The sequence below is a fragment of the Atractosteus spatula genome, chromosome 18 (genome assembly GCF_055471065.1).
Source record: "Atractosteus spatula isolate fAtrSpa1 chromosome 18, fAtrSpa1.hap1, whole genome shotgun sequence".
NCBI lineage: Eukaryota > Metazoa > Chordata > Actinopteri > Semionotiformes > Lepisosteidae > Atractosteus > Atractosteus spatula.
This window is the reverse complement of record NC_142723.1, coordinates 1,580,257-1,599,279: the sequence shown is the minus strand read 5'-3', so window position 1 is coordinate 1,599,279 and position 19,023 is coordinate 1,580,257. Positions and strand designations below refer to the sequence as shown.

Genomic DNA, 19,023 nt, shown 5'->3' with positions numbered 1-19,023 from the left:
GAATTGAACGAGTTTACAAAGGCATACTTAAATTGATGGAAGCCGTGTCACGTTGCAGTAGGACGGCGGAAACAAAAAAAGCTTGGCAAAAAAAATGTACTCCCTACCTTGCGGTAACCCGACTGCACAGAATTACTGCGCGGTTTTCAAGAAGGGTGGAAGGCAGGGACGCGCAGCTAAGATCTCTTCTTGTTTTCGCTGTCTTCACGCCGAATTCGCTGATGTACATCGTGACCCATTTACCAGTTTCCTCGCTAAAGCTTTGTTTTCCTGACTTACTAGTGAGAACCTGAATAGCGACTTATCCAAACACGCTTCAAGGCTGGAAAGCTTCTGCTGGTGTCATGTCAGTGAAAAAAATCCTCAATCTGAGTGGGTCCTAATGCCCCAGTACAGCGATGGGGACACTTTAATGCAGTAAAGGTGTCGATCTCGACACTCTGGTCTTCAAACAGTAGGGGTGTAACCCCGGTGTCCTGGCCAAATTTCCCCCTGGCCTTTACCACTCATGGCCTCCTAATAACCCCCCTCTCTGAACTGGCTCCATCACTCTGCTCTCCTCCGCACTGAGAGCTGGTGTGTGGGGAGCGGACTGGCGCATCATCCAGGTGGGGCCGCACACTGGTGGGGGTGGAGGGGATCCCCACGACCTGTGAAGCGCTTTGAGTGGAGTGTCCAGAAAAGCAGTATACAAGTGTGAGGATATATGTATATGTAAGTGCACGTAAATGTGCACTGCCTACCGACCATAAACTGATAAAATATTAGAAAAAAATAATGGATCAAGGCGATAGGGAGAAATAAAGGTGATCTAGTGAGGCGTAAAATTGTGAAGGTTTGGGAGTGAAAAACTTAAATATTGGTTATTTAGGAACAGCGTCATTTACATGAACTTGCCTGGCAAGCTGCCTAGTTTTTTACAATTAAGGAAGAGAGATATAATCCCTTTATAAGTCCGGAAACTAAACCCGCTGTGTCATTTACGAGTTAACCCTTTCTTCTGTGTGCTGCAAAGGACGAAACTGAACCGGGAAGCCTGAATTGTCCTCTTTTAAAATTGAGCTCTCAGTCAGTAATGACGGCAGTCAATGAACCGTGAGATGAGATTCGGTTTAAACGTTTTCTCGCTTTTCGAGGTACTGAAGTTCGGTTTTGCATTGTTCCGAACAGTCTTTTAAAAATTTGCACTGTTAACATACATTCTCGTTTTTCTGTTTAAACGGACTTATTTCGCACTGCAGGGCGTAGCGTAGTCACGTGTTTTCGAACCGGTAACAGATGTGTTGAGCAAGCAGATGAGGAAGATGAGGAACAGGGCATAGTGTCCGGAAAGAGAAGTCTTGGGGGTTTTGCCCCTACACGGCGCGCTGTGGAATTGCCTCGCACAACTCCAGTGATGGTCCACTGCGAACATGTGAATATGTAGGGACAAAATAAACATTGCGCGCCACTGTAGACACCCGTGACAGAGCCTGTTGGTCCTCTGCAGACCGGAAACGTGTGAAACACGTACAGCAAATATGTACTCATAGACCTCGACGTCTACGGAAAGATGGGTGAAAAATGAAACCAGACTGCGAATGGAACCTTCCTGTTTCAGGTGCCGGACACTGACCACTGTAACACGCCTTCTTCTCCTAAGTTCTTCAGAAATTACGGTTCCACTCAGCACGAACCCAGGTGTCACCAATTCTGGTGGTAAAGCTGAACTCCTGACTTAAACGAATCCCAAATTGAACTGACAATATACTTAGCTAGAACGCTTGTCTTTTTTTTTTTTATAAGAGAGAGATCACTTTATTACCCATATACACATATTACCCATATAATTTCTTGCATTAGGAATTTGTCTTTTTACAGACCTCAGCTTGCTCTCCATGAGACACAGACGGGGAGAGAGAAGCTTGGGGTCAGAGCGCAGGGTCAGCCATTTATAACCCCCTGGAGCAGTTGGGGTTAAGGGCCTTGCTCAGGGGACCAACGGAGTAGGACTCCTCTGCCGGCCGCGGGATTTGAACCGGCAACCTTCCAGCCACAGAGCCACCGCTCCGCCCCGGGGATGAGGGATATTTAGAGGATGAGATGGATCTGAAGTTAGTTGTGGAATACAGGAGTTAAAAGCCGACAGCCTACATGTTTAGAAATGGAAAACTAAGGGGGTTCAAATTAAACTTATTATAAGGTCAGTCATCCATTCAATTATTGAATTAAGCGGCCAGGTGGCTAACAGACCTGCAGGATCAACAGTGGGTGTTAAACCAGGAGCATCACAAAGTGCACAAAGCAACTGCACTTCTTTTCAGCCTGAAAGCTGAAAACCCCATCGCGGACAAGAAACCTTTTTATGAAGCATAAGCTTCTTGAACTGTTTTGATTAAAATAACCCTATCCCTCATGAGAAATTCGAAAAATTTGGGTGTGGCAAAATAACTCCCGTTCTTACATAGGAGGGTACAGTTTTATTAACATAGTAGATAACATGGGGAGATTTTGTCCTTTTTTGGCATGATTTTTTAAAAAAATGAAAATGTTAGGTTTGCTGCCTGGATGTGTTCTGTGCATTGCTATCTCTATTCCGGTCTCAACTAGATTTGTAAAGCCAGGATACTGAGTCACCATACATCCGGGAAAACCATTCCAGATCAATCATATAAACTGCCTGCAGCGCCATTCCCCTAACACCCATATCTCTATTTTAGAAAAGAAAGGGAGAATATCAAGACAAATTGCTTTCATTAGAAATGCAGGTTTAAACAGATCCTCCGATCCGAAACAAAGGGTCTATTAAGAAACACACTCGCAGTAGGAGCCAGTCTGGTAAATGTCTCAGGTTGTGGAACGCTAAAAACAGTCTTCAGCATGTCACACGTATCAGGTGGCAAAATCTAGCGAGGTTTTAAAATCCACATTATACAACTTAAACTACATATTACACGCATCTGTTAGGTGGGTAAATTAATCAGATGTAACAAGTTAACATTTTTAGATGCTGTAAAGGCATTTCCAAACTCAAGATCAAAACTCTGAACAGGAGACAAAAAATAATTTACTGTCTTTGCTTCCTTGGACTCGTGCTAAAATGCGAGATAAACTTACCACAGATGGTTCAGGGAGGGATAAAGGACTCTAAATTTCAGCTTGGGTAACAGAGGACAAGCCAGCTGCCCGAGATCACAGTACGTTGGAGTGGGGGCTGAAGCAAGAAGAGTACTGCGTCCCATAGACAGCCAAAACGTTTAGATTCAGATGTTAATTGGCAACATTTATTTTCACACTGATCTGTGCATTGTGAAGTGTAAGTTTGCTCTTGAAGTCTTCAATAATTAAAGGCTAATGAAGGAAAAGGAACTGTTGTTACCACACGAAAAGCATTAGATAATATCTCTAAAGGACACCTAAAGGCTGGATTTAAATCCAGAAATAACAATTGATTTATTTTAAGTGCTTTTAGGAACATCAGCTATTTAAGTGTTTTACAGATAATGACAAAGGTTCAAAGCATTTTTAAAATTTCCCTTAATTTTTTCCTTACGTTTTCACAGTCCTGAAATTCCTTAACTTGCACCACTGTTCAGTTCCCATAATGTGAGACACTGTTGGGACTACATCTGTTTTACGTTTTTTTTTGCTTTCTTCAGACCTCAAGGGAATTCAGCCTTGCCAAGAATAATTTACCTAGTGGGGCTAACCAGCAGCCTGACACCACATTCCACTGCAGGAAAGCATTAACAGTTGACACGAGGGACCTTAAAGGGGTAGTCTAACAATTTCTTCAAACCAAAGCACTGGGAGTCAACCCACGTGGATCAAGCAGGAACATGCAAAGTATACGAATCTTTCAAACTTGATTCCAAACAAAAGGAAAAGAGTTTGTTAAATAAAAATAAGTCATGTAACTTTGGAAACAGACTGAGATTTTATTGTGAAATGAGGCACAAAGGAATTAAGTCCAGGAAATGTTGCAAAATTCCTTAGGCATTATTTACAGCAAATCATTTAAGCAAAAAAAAAATCTTTGAAGCCACCAATCAGAAGGAGGGAGTGACAATGGACATCTAAACATTTTTGCAATTTCCAAGAAAATCTCAAAATGGCTTGCCTTGATATGCCAATGTTCGCTTAATGCCGAAGTAGCCGGAATCGAAGCCCAGCTGCACCCTTCACTGCAGAAAAACAGATTCTCTGCTGGGTCTGACATGTGCTCCCTGGCTAAACATGTAAATTTAAAAATAGAACAGACATCTTTAAAAAAAAGACATTAGTCCCCATTCAAAAGAAGATTGTGCACTGTTAACTCACACTGAACACCATCCATATGCTAATTTGGTAGACCTTAGGAGCCCAATACTCCTAAAGCTGCTAAATTAGCCACAGGGAGTATTAATCGTATGCAAATGGTATTACGAGCATCCACATATCTACCAGTTTATAAGTACAAAGTCAGCAGTAACCAGCTAGACCTAACAGGAACCCAGTAATTCCATGAGGGCTTAAGAAACAGAGAATGAGAGAAAACTACTGGATACATCTGTAAACTGAATATGTAAAAAACTACAATGCAATGCAGTGTCTAACTTATTATAGGAGGGATAAACATTCAATGGAAACTGCTGAAGCCGAGTAATATTTTTCTGTAAACTTGTAGGATCATAAAATTGGTTGTTTTAGCGAAAGTCCCCATCGCTGAACTATGTACATTTTCCAAGTGCCGTCCCCTTTAAAGTATAGCTCTTTTATAACCACTAAAAAAATCTAGACCCCAAGCTCCACTGTAAACACAGCAAGGAAAGTTAAAAAATCTCTCGCATGAAGTGGGATGGACTGCATACTTGGACATACTGTTCTGAACCGTACTGCATTTCCGGTATTTATTTTGTTTGCCTTTGTTTACCAGGGGTTGTAGTTGTGAAATAAGCCCCAATGTACAGGAAACAGAACTCGCATTTCAACAGTCTGAAAAGCTTCCCAGCACGGTCACTTCCCCGAACCGCTGCAGACCTCATAGTGAACCAATTCATTAATAAAAACAAGACCACCACAATACCCAGCAATGACGTTCTGAAGCTGGTTAAGTTAATTTTAGGATGATACCATTAACATTAAATAATTATACGATTCAAACTGCTACATAATGCTTTCTGAATTTCAGTAGAGCAAAGCAATACTGTACTTAAAAATTTCCACATTGGGGTGTGGGGGTTTCAAAGTGAACTATTTCCAATGTACACTGTGCTAACTGATGCTTAAAATATTGTTGTATAAAGAGAACCAATCTTATAATGTCGGATGTTTACACAAAGATTGGTACAGCTAATGTTTCTAAACACTGCAGTGTTGTTTGTACTCCGACATAACATTAGGCAACTTTAATCCAAAATTCCAAAAAATGGATTATATTCTGGCTATTTTGCATTAAATTCCAGAGTTCCCACCCTGAAAATGACATGCCCCCTTGCAAATAACAGATGGAAAACTGCACAAAACAAACTGAGAAGACTCAGGACAGTCTACCTAAAAAAACAAAAACCTCACAAAAATACAATTTCCTTTAAAAAATGCTATATACCCTAGAGAAGCAATAATATCCAGCAGTATTGAATGGGTATGTTAAACTAGGACAGAAAGAGGAGCAAAGGGGTTCTCTTTGAGTGAATGAATGTACAGTGTAACACGGAATAACAGAGGCTCCGTATCCCGTCAGATCTCTCCGGCTTCCCGTTCCTCGGACCTCCGGGAGTCTGATCTTCCGTTCATGCTCTCCTGCCTCCGCTCACAGGAGCTCTTCTCCTTCCGGTCCCGGTCCCGATCCCGCGACCTGTCCCGAGAGGAGCGGTCCCGATCCCTGGAGGACCTGCCGGATCAGAGCGGGTTTAAGAAAACTATTCCAACAAAGACTGGCCTGTTTTTAAAACACCTTTGTTAAAGTCCCGAAGGAGGGAGGGGGAACAAAAGCAACAAAACAGGTGGTGAAGAAATACTTCCTAACAATAATCAGCCAGGTTATTTAACACCGACTGGATCAGACATTCCAAGGAAGAAATTCTATACTTCTCTGAAAATCACAGAAAGAACCATTAATGATATAATCAGGGCTGGTACCTTACGAGAAAACAAAACCGGGCGATAAAATTACATCAATGCCAGACAAACGCCGAGACTGGCTCATCGTTTGGATCATCACTTTTACTAAATCCGGCATCGCTGTGTGACGGACGCGGGCCTTCCCACGACTCCCGGGGGAAAAGGCGCCAGACAAGCAGTCAACACGCCGAGATGCTCCTGTGCGTCCTGAGGGCCTCAGGGCGGGAATCTGAAAACCCCGGAGCCGGCGGACGCGCGGCGCCCTCACTTGTGCTTGGTGCTCCTCTCCCGGCTGCGGCGGTGGCCCCTGCTGCGCGAGCGGCTGCGGTGCCTCCGCCTCCTGTCGCGGTCCCGGGACCGGGAGCGGGACCTCCTCCTCTCCCGGGAGGACGAGCGGGAGCGGCGCCTCCGGCGTTCCCGGGAGCGGGACCTGCGGGGCACAAGGCAGACGGAAAGCACGGTGAAGCACCTCTGGTAGCACGGCGCCCGGGCCGGACTGACTGCACGAGAGGTCACGGTCGCGCGGAGCTCGGAGCAGACAGGTTGACTCGTCCTACCCTACCTACAGCAGCGCGCAAGGAACCCTGGTTGCAGACAGCTAGTGATATTACTCAGGCTTGAACCCCCCCCCCCCCCGAATGTGAGGAGCAGCTCTGTTCAATCCCAGAGACCCCCTGCACAGGCTAAGAGTTACAGGAAGCGATGCCGATACCTACCTTCGGCGCTCCCTGCTCCGTGACCTGGTCCTGCAAACAAGCAGAACAACCACATTAACGGAGGGCACAAACAGCCCGAAAAACAAGTCACAGATGCCTTGCCACCTCCTCACGCCCAGTGTGTTCACCAAATGCGCTCGTGGGAGATGTAAAATCTCCAATATAAAAAAAACAGGTGATAGCTACCTTGAGTAGGTCAACTGTAGTTACAGTGTTTCAGTTTTCTTCGAATATCAACTCCCTGCCTATCTGAACAATACCATTTTTTTTTACTGTTAACTTACACGGCAGAAAACTCTGCTGTGTCATTTTGTTTGCGTAACTATGTGGTATCCCTGCAGTGAGAGAGACACTCATGACCTTTAGAAATCCAATCTGGTGGGCGTCCCGGAGGGCACTATGGTCAGGAGTTCAAGCCTGAGTAATATCACTAGCTGTCTGCAACCTGGCTTCCTGCTGAGGGCAGGGTAGGATGAGTCAACCTGTCTGCTCTGAGCGCCGCGCGACCGTGACCTCCGCGAAATCTCAGGCAATCACAGGCATGTAGTGCAGTCAGTGAGGTCAACACCCGTCCTCCAGTCAAGAGCTGAACTGCGGGCACAGGTCTGTCGTATCTCCGACTCCTTAAACACGAGCAACGCAAAGGCGGACGGATCGGAGGAGCCCGCCTCTACGCAGTTGTAGAGATCGAAGCCGCTTGCCAAGACGTGAAAACCAACTGGTGATACCTAATCAGAACAGTACCAACTCCTTACATTTAGATAGCGCTTTTCTGGACACTCCACCCAAAGCGCTTTACAGTTCCTGGGGACTCCCCTCCACCCACCTGGATGATACAACGGCAGCCAGAGTGCACCAGTACGCTCACCACACACCAGTTATCATTGGGGAGGAGAGCAGAGTGATGAAGCCAGTTCAGAGATGGGGATTATTAGGAGGCCTTGACACCAGGGTAACACCCCTACTCTTTTCAAGGAAGCCCTGGGATTTTTAATGACCAGAGTGTCAAGATCTGAGTTTTACGTCTCATCCGAAGGATGGCACCTTTATTACATTATAGTGTCCCCATCTCCATACTGGGGCATTAGGACCCAAACAGACTGCAGGGTGAGCTCCCCCTGCTGGCCCCACTAACACCTCTTCCAGCAGCAGCCTCAGCTTTCCCGGGAGGTCTCTCATCCAGGTATTGGCCAGGCTCACACCTACTGAGCTCCAGTGCACTGCCAGCTGTGCGTTGCACGGTGATAAAGCTGGATAAAATTTAAAGAACTTCAGACAACTCTGCTGCCTGGATACCTCACTGAGAGCAACAAAGGTCACTCATGAAGGCAAAGGGTGGTAAGTCCCTTTACAGCTCTCTTGAGAATCGGATGAACAGATGCGTTTAGTAGCATTCCATACCTAGCTACACTTCAGAGGTGTGCACTGCCTGAAGGCCATGTCCTACCCTACACCATGCATCTAACAGGAGATGTACAAGAGAGTAAGAGAGAGTTAGTTACCCTGAGGCAGTTCCCCTAGGCAGTTCTCCTGGGGCATCAGTCAGTGAAGAATCCCCTCTGAAGAGGAGAGTGTAAAAAACAGTTACAATTTAACTGGCATAAAGGGGCGCGTGCACAAGAGAGACCCCGACACGAAAAAGCCTGCCAGCACAACGAATGCAACGAGTTCCTTCGCTTGCTAGCTGATAAAACATGGAAATGACTTCGCTCGATTATGGCTAAAGGCTCATGCATTTGACATCTTCATTGTGGTCAAAAATATTTTTTTTATTTGACAATGAACACTTCTTTCTAGCGTTTAACATTACACCTTTCAAAAAGCATAACTTGGAGCCAAGGGGCCGACTGCAGGTCTCTGGACCCTTTCCAGGATGCATTAAGCCTATCTTCACAGTTGCGCCACCACCATTATGCTCCATTTCGAACCGCCCGCATTTGATGTAGCCCTGAAGCAAGCTAACCGCAGGCCGTCTCCCTCCCACTCACCCGCTGGCTGACCGTAGAGAAGCCGGCAGTTCCTGCCATTTGCATGAGCAAGCAGCTAACAAGTGAAAAGCAGTTCACCCAACTGGAAATGACCATTCCTGGTGCTGCCTTCAGTTCTCTTAAAAAGGAAAATTTCACCAGTCCAGGAAGGTCCTTCCATCCCCCTCAGCTGAGTCCGAGACACTCCAAACGTCAAGGTGGACCAAAAGTGTGACCCCCCTAAATTAAGCAGGATTTCTCCTTGCGCTTTTTCTACACTTGCTTATGCTGCGCACATATAACCCCAATAAAACAAAATCCTATAAATTGAGTTATCTATTCATACTACCCTGAAGTGGTGCACGGGATGACTCACACCCGCGGGCGGGTGGGCGCGGGTTCGTTTCTCACAACTGCGGGCGGTGCGGGTCAAAAAAAATAGCCGACCTGCGCATCACTACTTCCCCGTTTGTTCGAAATAGAAGCTCTTTGCTTTTAAAGTTCACCTTCTGTTCACTACCACAGCCTCACTGCATCTAGACTTGCAAATGAATTCAGAAGATGCAAGAGCTTAAAAAACTCCTCCACATTAAAAGTGCAGCAAAAAGTAACAATCTAAGAGTATTTCACGGGTTTCGGGCAGCTCTGCAAGGGAATCAACCAGTCCTGACACAGGGGAGGTGGACGCAGCAAAGGGTCCCCCTGTCTGCCAGGTATTAACTACAAAGACACCCAAGGCTGTGTGTACAGCAGACCCTGCCCACTTACAGGGTCTCTCCATGCAGAAAAACCCATCTGAGCACCGGTCAGACCCACCTTTTCCTCATTCTCTCCTCCCTCTCTCGTTCTTCTCTCCTCTTCAGACGCTCCTGGTTTCTTTTTTCCTGCTTCTCTGCCACAGTTTTCTAGGGGGAAAAAAAACATGGAAATCTCAGTAGGTTGCAAAGAAAGATCAGTGAGGCATGGACTACAACTTGCCCACAAAAAAACTATTCGTGACACAAAGATGTGGGGGAAAAGCTACTTAGATGTGCCTCTGAATACAAAAAAAGCTTTCAAGTACTGTTAACAAAACCTCCCAGGATATCAGTGCATTCTAATGCTTCAGCTCACAGACTGGTCTTTGTTACCTTTCTTACCAAGTGGTGCGGTGGCTCCTTGGCTAAGGATCTGCACCTGTGACTGGAAGGTTGCTGATTCGTATCCATTGGCTGGCAGAAGAATCCTACTCTGTTAGGCCCCTGAGCAAGGCCCCTAGCCCCAACTGCTCCAGGGTCGCCGTATAAATGGCTGACCCTACACTCTGACACCAAGCTGTCTGTGTGTCTCATGGAGAGCAAGCTGGGGTATGCGAAAAGACAAAATCGTAATACAAGAAATTGTATATGGCCAATAAAGTGATCTGATCTTAGTTAACACAGAACTACACTTCTAAATGAAAGCTCCTTCCTTATGTTGTAACGGCTCGACAAACTGTCAGGCCCCAGGGCATGGGGCACTGCGTACTGGCGAACCACGCTCGAGCCCCACCTTCAGCTGCTCCAGCTTCTCGCGGATCTGGATGAAGCCCAAGTGCAGTTTCCCCCCGAAGTGGTCAGCCAGGCGCCGGTCGTTGTCGTGGAGGCCGAGGTAGGCGGAGCAAACCTCGCACACGCGCAGCTTCTGCTGCTGGAAACTGGAGGCGGGCATGGAGTTCCTGTACTCCTCCTGCGAGAGGAATGGGATGCGTGAACATTTCAACCCCTTGGGCAATCTTACACACAACACGCATTCAGCTTTGACAACCAGATTCATACAAGATCAGGACTTACTGCATCACTGATGCTCAGTCATGGATAAGAGCCCCCCTAAGAAGTATCCGAAGTTCAATCTTAATGCAAGCCAACTCAAAATTACTTTTGAGCAGATTTCCCTGATTAATATAAGGAATACAAGAATGCAACTTGGCAGCATTTTAAACTTCTCAAACAAAGAATCTGCAAAATTTCTAGCAGCCTAAATGATATCACAGTTGACTTAAGTTCAGCTTTGGCATGGGCCGGTGGATCGGTCTTACCTCTGCTTCACGCTTCCTGCTCCTGACCTTCTCCACCTCCTGCAGGACCTTCTGTGCCTCGTCCACGTTGCCCTCTGCTCCCAGCTGCTCCGCCTTGGCTAGCAGCTTCCCGATCTCCTCATTCAGCTCATGCACCTTCTCGGCCTGAGAACGAGAAGACGCCGTCTCAATACATTGCGTGTTAACAACAGACGTGCTGATCGTGATGCAGGGTCAAGATGCATTGGGAGCCCTATTGAGCAAAGGCAATGTAAATGGTACTGGAATGGATCACACTCAAGTCAATGGATCCTGCCAGCCATTTACCATTACATTTGGCATAAAAAAAAAACTTTCCAGCCTGCAGCACCAGAGAAACATACTAGTTAGAATTAATAGTTCCTTACACTTACATAGTGCTTTTCTGGACACTCCACTCAATGCGCTTTACAGGTAATGGGAACTCCCCTCAACCACCTAGATGATGCGACGGCTGCCATAGTGTGCCAGAACACTCACCACACATCAGCTATCAGAGGGGAGGAGAACAGAGTGATGAAGCTAATTCATAGATGGGGATTATTAGGAGGCCAGGATTGGTAAAGACCAGGGGGAACTTTGGCCAGCATGCCGGGGTAACACCCCTACTCTTTTCAAGAAACGCCCTGGGATTTTTAATGGATCTGTCACTATCCTGGGGCATCAGGACCCACACAGACTGAAGGGTGAGCGCCCCCTGCTGGCCCCACTAACACCTCTTCCAGCTGCAGCCTCAGCATTCCCCGAAAGTCTCACATCCAGGTACTGACCAGGCTCACACCTGCTGAGCTTCAGTGGGCTGCCAGCTGCGAGTTGCGGGGCGATATGGCTGCTTGCCGCTCTGGTTCTCAGTGTGACATCTGATCAAATAACATGGAATTTTTGATCCTTTTTAGATAAGGAAAAGAAGCAATTGATCTCCCATCCCTTAACTACCTTCAGTTTAAATAACAGACTATTAAACACAAGTTTTTTTTTTGTTGGCTGGGTAGAAGAATGCTTCTTCGCTTCCTACACTGGCTATGTCCCTGACCTCTACAAACGATATATTGATGACTGCGTCGGTGCCGCCACATGCTCCAACGATCAGCTTGAGTTCTTCCTGCACCATTTCACCAACTTCCACCCGTCCCTCAAATATACGGTTAACATATCTTCCACTACTCTTCCATTTCTAGACAACTTCTCCATCAACTACCCCTGACTGTCCACTTCAGTTTATTACAAACCCACGGATTCACACAGCTACCTCCTGTACAGCTCATTTCACCCCAACCACACTAAAAACTCTCTTCCTTTTTCACAGTTCCTTAGGCTACGACAATTATGCAGCGACGACATCGCCTTCGAGAACCAAGCCCTCGAAATGTACTCCTTTTTCATCAACAGAGGATACCCCAGCAGTGTGACTGACAGGGCCCTTGCCCGAGCCAAAAACACCCCCCGGACCATCAACCCGATCAGAAACTCCCGCCGTAACAACCACATTCCTTTGTGTGCTTCCAACACACTTCCTATCCCCAGAACCATTAACCACAACTTTTCCATCCTACAGGATGATCCCTCCATTGGGGCCCTCTTTTCTGACCGCCCCATCATCTCATATCGCCGATCACCTAATCTGCATAACCTCCTTGTTCACAGCTCCCTTGACCACCCTCAACAACCATCCACACCAGGCACTTTCCCTTGCAACAAGAGCTCGCTGTATCACCTGCAAGTACACATCCACCACCACACTCATTCAAGGCCCTCAGTTAGTGACACTGCATATCAAATATTAAGAATTGTACTGGTGCAACGAATAACGAATGTATTGATTACCTATTTGTCCAAAAAGCATGCATGCATTATTTTTTTTAGTAAATCGATCCTAGTCTTAGGTCTCCCACTGCCAGTGTGCACTTAAACCCTGGAAATTCAAGACTGCTTTTCTTCTAGAGATGGTACGACAGTAGAAATGTTGGCAGCATGCTCCCTTTCTGTCCTGTGGTAGGGTGTCGAGTTGGGAAACACCACGTCATAAGCAGGTTTAGTGCACTTACGTTGTTGTGATGCAAAAGTTGATTTTGTGGGAAGAAAATAAAAACTTGAAACTCCCGTTAGTGGGGAGTAGTGGGCTGACCAGGTTACACTGCTATCTCAATGTGTTTGGAGGTCAAGTGCCAAGCGCAGCTTTTTTTTCCCTACAGCTGGTCAAACACGACTCCGTTTTGTTTTAGCACTATGACGTTGCTTAAAACACATTTTCTGGAAATGAGGCAGTCATTAGCAGTCCAAATGTTCATTAAGTCCCCTCACCTTAGCTGCAACCTCTGCACTGATTTCCTCCTGGGTTTCAGCCAGTCGCTTCTTTGCGAGCTCTGTTCTTCGGTCACAATCGGCGATGAAAGACTCCAGGTGGTCTACAGCCTGAAAACAGATGCAGAAATGGAAGCACTGTTTCACAATCTTAGGTATGATTTAAAATCCCCACAATTCCTGAATGACTGTACTTATTGCACAGAATCAAGCATTTTACAACTGAAAGAAACCCCCTTAGCTGTCATAATACTGTTTATAAAGAAATGTGAATAACCAGGGGATTTACGGTTTTTAGTTTCACACACAAGAATTATAAGTGACTTAAACTGTAAAAGACAAACTTACTGGCACAAAAAAACTGAACCAAATTCAATTGTCACCATTAATAAACTACACATCACATTCAACAATACTGTCTGAGAAAGTCACCAGCTTCTTTACAATCACATTTCAAATTATCATAGTGCAAACTCAAGATGGGGGAAGATAAAATTTAATTACCAACTATTATTTAAGAAATATTAGAATATACAATTATGTTTCTCCCATCAAAGATTATTAGATGACATGAGTAAAAAAAAATGACAAATCTCATTTACTCACACAACGAGAGGGATCAAATACTCACCCTTATACAATCAACAATGACCACATTCCCTCTTCCTTTGTATACGAATTTAAATTTAGGGCTCTTCCTTTTCGGATTTTTATCCCGACTTTACCTGTTACAATTACGTTGATATGAGATTGCGGCATAATTAGTAGACTTCTAATTTTTCCTACAGTCAGGTGCTTCATGTAATACTTTCAAGTCTACAAAAAAAAATCATGACTTGAGCTCTCGGTAAGGAAGTAATCGAAGAAGTCAAAAAAGCGTTTAGGCTTAATGTCTCAGTCTTACCAGGAGTCAGGGAAAACAATGGATCATGGATAACTGATCCAGTAAGATGATTTTGTGGGTCGAGTTTTTTCCCCCCCCTATTGGCCATCGACCGTTTTTGGAATCCCCAATTCCCTTTACACATCTTTTTCTGATGGAGCCCATGCCTGTGCTCACACGAGCAGAACGAGGAAGTGCAAACAGGTGTCTCACACCTGCCCCACACATCAAGCCATTCACCTTTTTGAAGGCGACAAGTTATACTGAGGCATACAGGTGGTTCAGCGCCAACTGGAGGAGAGGGCCGCCCCTCAGCAGCCGTGCCACAAGCCTGCAGGGGTCCAGAGAGTTACAGGGGACCCCAGAAAGTTACAGAGAACACCCCCAAGCTTGCCCTCAGCCACACTGAGCCAACTGTGCACCGCCTCCTGCCTAAACCGGGTCACAGTAGGACAGCGACGCGTCGGTCGTGTTCTAGACTAAATATGCTGTCACGCCAAAAGTGCAGGTTTGACGAATTCCTGGAAAACCCAACTTACATCCAGTTCGAAGAAAAGATCTCGGTCCTTGGAGGCGATCTCGTAATCCGCCCTGAGGGCCAGGTCGTGGATCTTTGAGCACTCTCCCAGATCCATGCGCTGTGAAGAGAACACGACACTAAGCCCAAGGAACACACTCCCTGTCCTCCACTCGGGGGGGGGGGGGGGGGGGATCTACTGCAGGGGAAGGGATCTGTCCTCCACTCGGGGAGGGGGAGGATCTACTGCAGGGGAAGGGATCTGTCCTCCACTCGGGGAGGGGGGGGATCTACTGCAGGGGAAGGGATCTGTCCTCCACTCGGGGAGGGGGGGGGATCTACTGCAGGGGAAGGGATCCAGCCTGGGCTGTGGAAACTCCCACTTGTCTTAGTGCAATGAGGATCAATAAAACTAACCCAGTCGAGGATGGTGACATTTAGGACAGCGGGTTTCCCGCAGAACCAAGCTTATGCCAGGTGGTACCGTTCACCCTCCTCCTCACCTAGCTATCCAACAGCTACGTTGCTGTACTAGCTTGCACACTGACTAGCCACAGTGCTATCCTGAACAATAAGATGTTACTTGACCACAACAACCAGTCCGATCATACAGGATTGATCAAAGACGCAGGCCGCCAATGATGTTGTTTAAGGACGAGCTTTGTGCTTGAAAGGCACTGCTCTTTGCTATTTCCTGTATGCACCAAGCCATTGTTGTGTTCTTTCTGCGGTTTATTTCGCGTTCATTGAGTCTTTCTTCACTTCTTCTTCACGTGAAGTGGCAAATGTTGAAGGGCCACCGTATTAGTATTAGTCTCAGTCATTTGACTAACATATCTCAAGCATTCACAGCCCATTTTCCATCTCTCTGCGATTGCATACTATTTGTATCGATGGTTTCTTTTACTCATGCACAAAATATACATTAGCAAAAGGAATCGCAAGCCTCTACAACAAATTTAAAATGCCTTGTCCATTACTCTTTTTTTAAAATCAAGCTAGACTTTATATCAGTACTTGATATTTTCAGAACCAAGGCATGACACTGTGAGATCTGAGAGCTGTGAAATTATGTACCATCTCAGGTGCTGGCTGTTAATGATCTCGTATTGCGTACTACTGCATTACCACAGACAGTATTTCAGAATGGATTCTTGTGTACAATTTTTTTGGTGCTCACTCATTTGTTTGGCCAGGCCACCTGCCTGGTCTGCATACAACTGAGTACAGCCGATTTACCATGAGACTTTCCTAAAATATATTTTAACAAAAATTGATTTTTATCATGAAAGGCAATACAGCAGAGCAATGTTGTCATGTTCAAATTCATCCCTTTACAAAAGCTGGTGTTATGTCTGAGATGCAGCCAAAAATCCAAGGGTTTCTGTATTTAAAATCAAGACCATCGTTACTTACCGTGCCAGCAAGGATGTCATGAGGACAGCAGTTCAGCAGGTGGCTTTTGCAGACGCGTTCGTCTGTGAATTTCACCCTCTGTCGAGTTTCGTCACCTGAAACAGGTTGTAGGAAAAAAAAAAGAACAAGTCAGAAATGTTCATAACTCAAACACAGCTTAACATATAGAGAGGATCCAGTGGCAAAAGAGCATAGTTATACTTTTTCTTTTAGGACATTGTGTTAAATTCTATTTTCGGGTGAAATTCACTCAATTTTACGTCAATAAAACTTTAATTAAAACTTACGGCAGAAGACATCAGGTAACACTGATGATGTTAATTATGATTTGCATAAACTCTGGGGAGGGCGGTCGGGGCATCCTAATAGCTTTAAGAACCAATTTGCTGGAGTGTTAAATTTCCACGTATGTTTGAACAAAATAGTTAGCAGCAGGAAGGCATTTTCAAAGGAGCTTACAGCTGTAAACTCCACTTGACCCTCCTTTGACAATGACATGAGCATGTTTTTGGGGTGCAAGTGGGGGGGGGGGAGTAGTGGGCAGATCTCAGATTCAGGCACATTACAGTACATACAGAACACAGGTTTTATAACTTGCTGCAGAGATCACACGGGACCTAAAAAAACCGATGGATTCACAAACTAATGAACCTCAGGCTCCTCAAGCAACAGTGTCGGGGAGATTGTAACACTGTGGACTTGCGGCTTTCAAATCTGGAGTTTATTGTGCAAACGTTTCGAGCAAAATAACCAAATACTGAAGTGGGATATAAAAAAAATGGATCTTTCCCAGTAACAGCTGAGACACCAGCATCAGATATTAGATCTAAAAACGTTTAGCACAGTGGGGATGCCATGTTGAGCCATTTAGTGTCAACCCATTTGAGTTGATATCCCTTAATCTACTGTACGTTGGCATCCAGAACGCTGGTTTGATATCAGGGGCATCATTAGAGAGGTGAAGGAGGTGATTCATGTAAAAGAAAACAATGCATCCTTGTGCTTGATCACTCTGCAGGAGTCAGCCAGCGACTATCCTGGGCACATGGCTCCAAGCTAGGTTTGCCTATGGACTAAGAGCCTCTATCACCCAGGTTTTACTGTGCTGAAACACCACAGGAGCTGTTAAACTGGCATGGTGTGCGATTCCAAGAGTTTGGACTTTTTGCAAAAAGGCCTGAACTGGGTGCATTTTTACTCGGGGAGCACTTAAAGACGCGACTCAGTAAAAGGTTAAACAAAAAAAAAAAGGTTAGTTAATACACACTGCGAACTTCCTCATATACTGTACCCATCTGCATCTTCAAGACCTCAGCTGCAGAATTTTATACCCGCTGTTGAAAAGTATAAAAGGGAAAATCTTTCTTGCCCACACCTGTAGTAAGGAAGTCAGGGGAATGATACACAAAGTACAAAGTGTCAGTTGGTATGTGGCACATTCAGACAGCTCTGCTGTTCTATGACACATGTTGTGTAACTAGTAACACTATACTGCATATACTATTCCATGACTTGCAAGCAACCAGACGAACTCTGTTTATATGCTGCAATAATCCTGATGTTGTCATTTAACGTTCCTTTTAAATTTACGTTATTAATTTCTTTGATTAAAAAAAAAGATATTTCTGTAAAGCAAACATGTCTTTCGATATTCATAACAGCTTTAAAAATTATTTGTGACTCACGGCTCGATGAACATGAGGCTTTTCTGCAACTCCCTTGCAGATTGATGTAGGCTGGCAAAGATACACTGAACCTTTATAAATAAAATAAAGGGGCCACAATTGTTCAGTTTGTATGAAACATAGGTATGGGAAGCAATTCAAATTCAGCTTAATTACACATACACACACAGTCTCACTTCACACAAGTAGCACTCATTAAACTGAGGAATGTCAGAACCAACGAGCACGTTAACTCGGTTATCCAGATATTGCTGCTCAACTGACTTTCCCACGATATTACACAAGTAACTGCCTTGTCATTTTGCGATCAAGCTCCTTAACTGGCTCAAAGAAAAACGCAGCAGCAGCACCACCATCTACGCATTAACACGTCATCACGTGGTGCTATGAATGAGATGTAATTTCTGTTTTCTACCATCCCGCTGCGTTGTCAACAGTCCCTTCTTAACCAAGATATAGCGACGTGAAGGAGACTGGCGCTGCACAGCTCAGCCCACGCCAAAAAGACAAACTGCACAGCCCTTTACGTCCTTGCAGGTGCGCAAGTTAAACACTGTTGCGAACAGCGGGGAAAAAAAAACCAAAACGCTTAGTCTTTAAAGCGAGGAAGCTCCGCTCCGTCATAACGATTCACTTTTCGACAGCGAATCAGAACCGAAAACGCCTCTGGCCCTTAGCAAGGTAATGAGCCGCCATTGCTGTCTGAGACGGCACCGTTGTGTCCAGCAGGCCACAGACTGCAATCTACATTTGTAAATAAGGTGGGAATGCATCGCGTATGTTTGCTAAATAGCGCTTTCAAGGCGACCTTCCCTGTTTTACGTTTCGTCCTGTTCCCTTTAAAATAATTACTGGAGCGGTGTGACATTTCTTATCGTCCCTCTCTCAAGACAGAAGGCGCCACTTGAGGCCCGTAACCAGGCCTGGCCCTAGTGAGCGCTACTGCCCAGCAACACCGCGGCGAAATCCGGATCAACAGTGCGAAACCCTCACGAGATACGACTGACAAAAATCACAATACGACTTCAAATGCGGGGGGGGGGGGAATGAAAAAAAGAGTAACGTCGGCCTACCAGACAAGGCTTTCGTCCGTCCCCTTGGCGGAACACAGGGAGAGACGGCGCGTCCATAATGAAACTGAAATGAGCCCAGATACTCACCGTCCCTGGCTGTTCCCATCAGCTGGTCCAGCAAAGCTCTCATCTGAGCCTGGGCCGACATGGCGGTCGCTTATTTGTGTCTTTAACCCCTTATCTAGGCGTACTGTACATAAATTTGCAGCTTCGCTGTTTTTTTTTTAAAGAAAACCAGCTTCCTTTTCCTTGCTCGTCTTCTCGTCTCTCCTCCCTCTCTCTCTCTCAAGCCTGCAGACCCGTGAGAGTC

The 19,023-nt window shown here is 45.6% G+C and overlaps 1 protein-coding gene across 7 annotated transcripts; it reads right to left on the bottom strand.

Moving 5' to 3' along the window:
• Positions 1 to 3,897: 3,897 nt before the first annotated feature.
• On the bottom strand, positions 3,898 to 19,023 carry luc7l (LUC7-like (S. cerevisiae)). 7 transcript variants are annotated; one of them, XM_088936247.1, is made up of 12 exons: positions 18,801 to 19,010; positions 17,641 to 17,711; positions 15,956 to 16,050; positions 14,562 to 14,660; positions 13,140 to 13,250; positions 10,821 to 10,964; positions 10,295 to 10,471; positions 9,581 to 9,669; positions 8,300 to 8,356; positions 6,798 to 6,827; positions 6,350 to 6,511; positions 3,898 to 5,851 (listed from the first exon to the last, which is right to left on the bottom strand). In XM_088936247.1, the coding sequence occupies exons 4-12, from the start codon at positions 14,655 to 14,657 to the stop codon at positions 5,698 to 5,700; spliced, it is 1,020 nt and encodes a 339-aa protein (XP_088792373.1). In that variant the 5' UTR covers positions 14,658 to 14,660; positions 15,956 to 16,050; positions 17,641 to 17,711; positions 18,801 to 19,010; the 3' UTR covers positions 3,898 to 5,697. The 7 variants fall into 7 exon arrangements, with proteins under 7 accessions (XP_088792373.1, XP_088792370.1, XP_088792372.1 ...); XM_088936244.1 differs by lacking the exon at positions 18,801 to 19,010 and adding an exon at positions 17,223 to 17,330 and having other exon boundaries at positions 17,641 to 17,691; XM_088936246.1 differs by lacking the exon at positions 18,801 to 19,010 and adding an exon at positions 17,247 to 17,330 and having other exon boundaries at positions 17,641 to 17,691.

What these genes read in the sequence shown, in the direction of transcription:
- luc7l (XM_088936242.1), bottom strand. Translation starts at nt 18,861, where the DNA reads ATGTCGGCCCAGGCTCAGATGAGAGCTTTGCTGGACCAGCTGATGGGA. An exon ending in AGAAGCTGGAGCAGCTGAAG is followed by an intron (nt 9,670 to 10,294) that starts GTGGGGCTCGAG and finishes TTTTCCCCCTAG; the next exon opens with AAAACTGTGGCAGAGAAGCA. An exon ending in CGGAGCAGGGAGCGCCGAAG is followed by an intron (nt 6,512 to 6,797) that starts GTAGGTATCGGC and finishes TGTGCCCCGCAG; the next exon opens with GTCCCGCTCCCGGGAACGCC.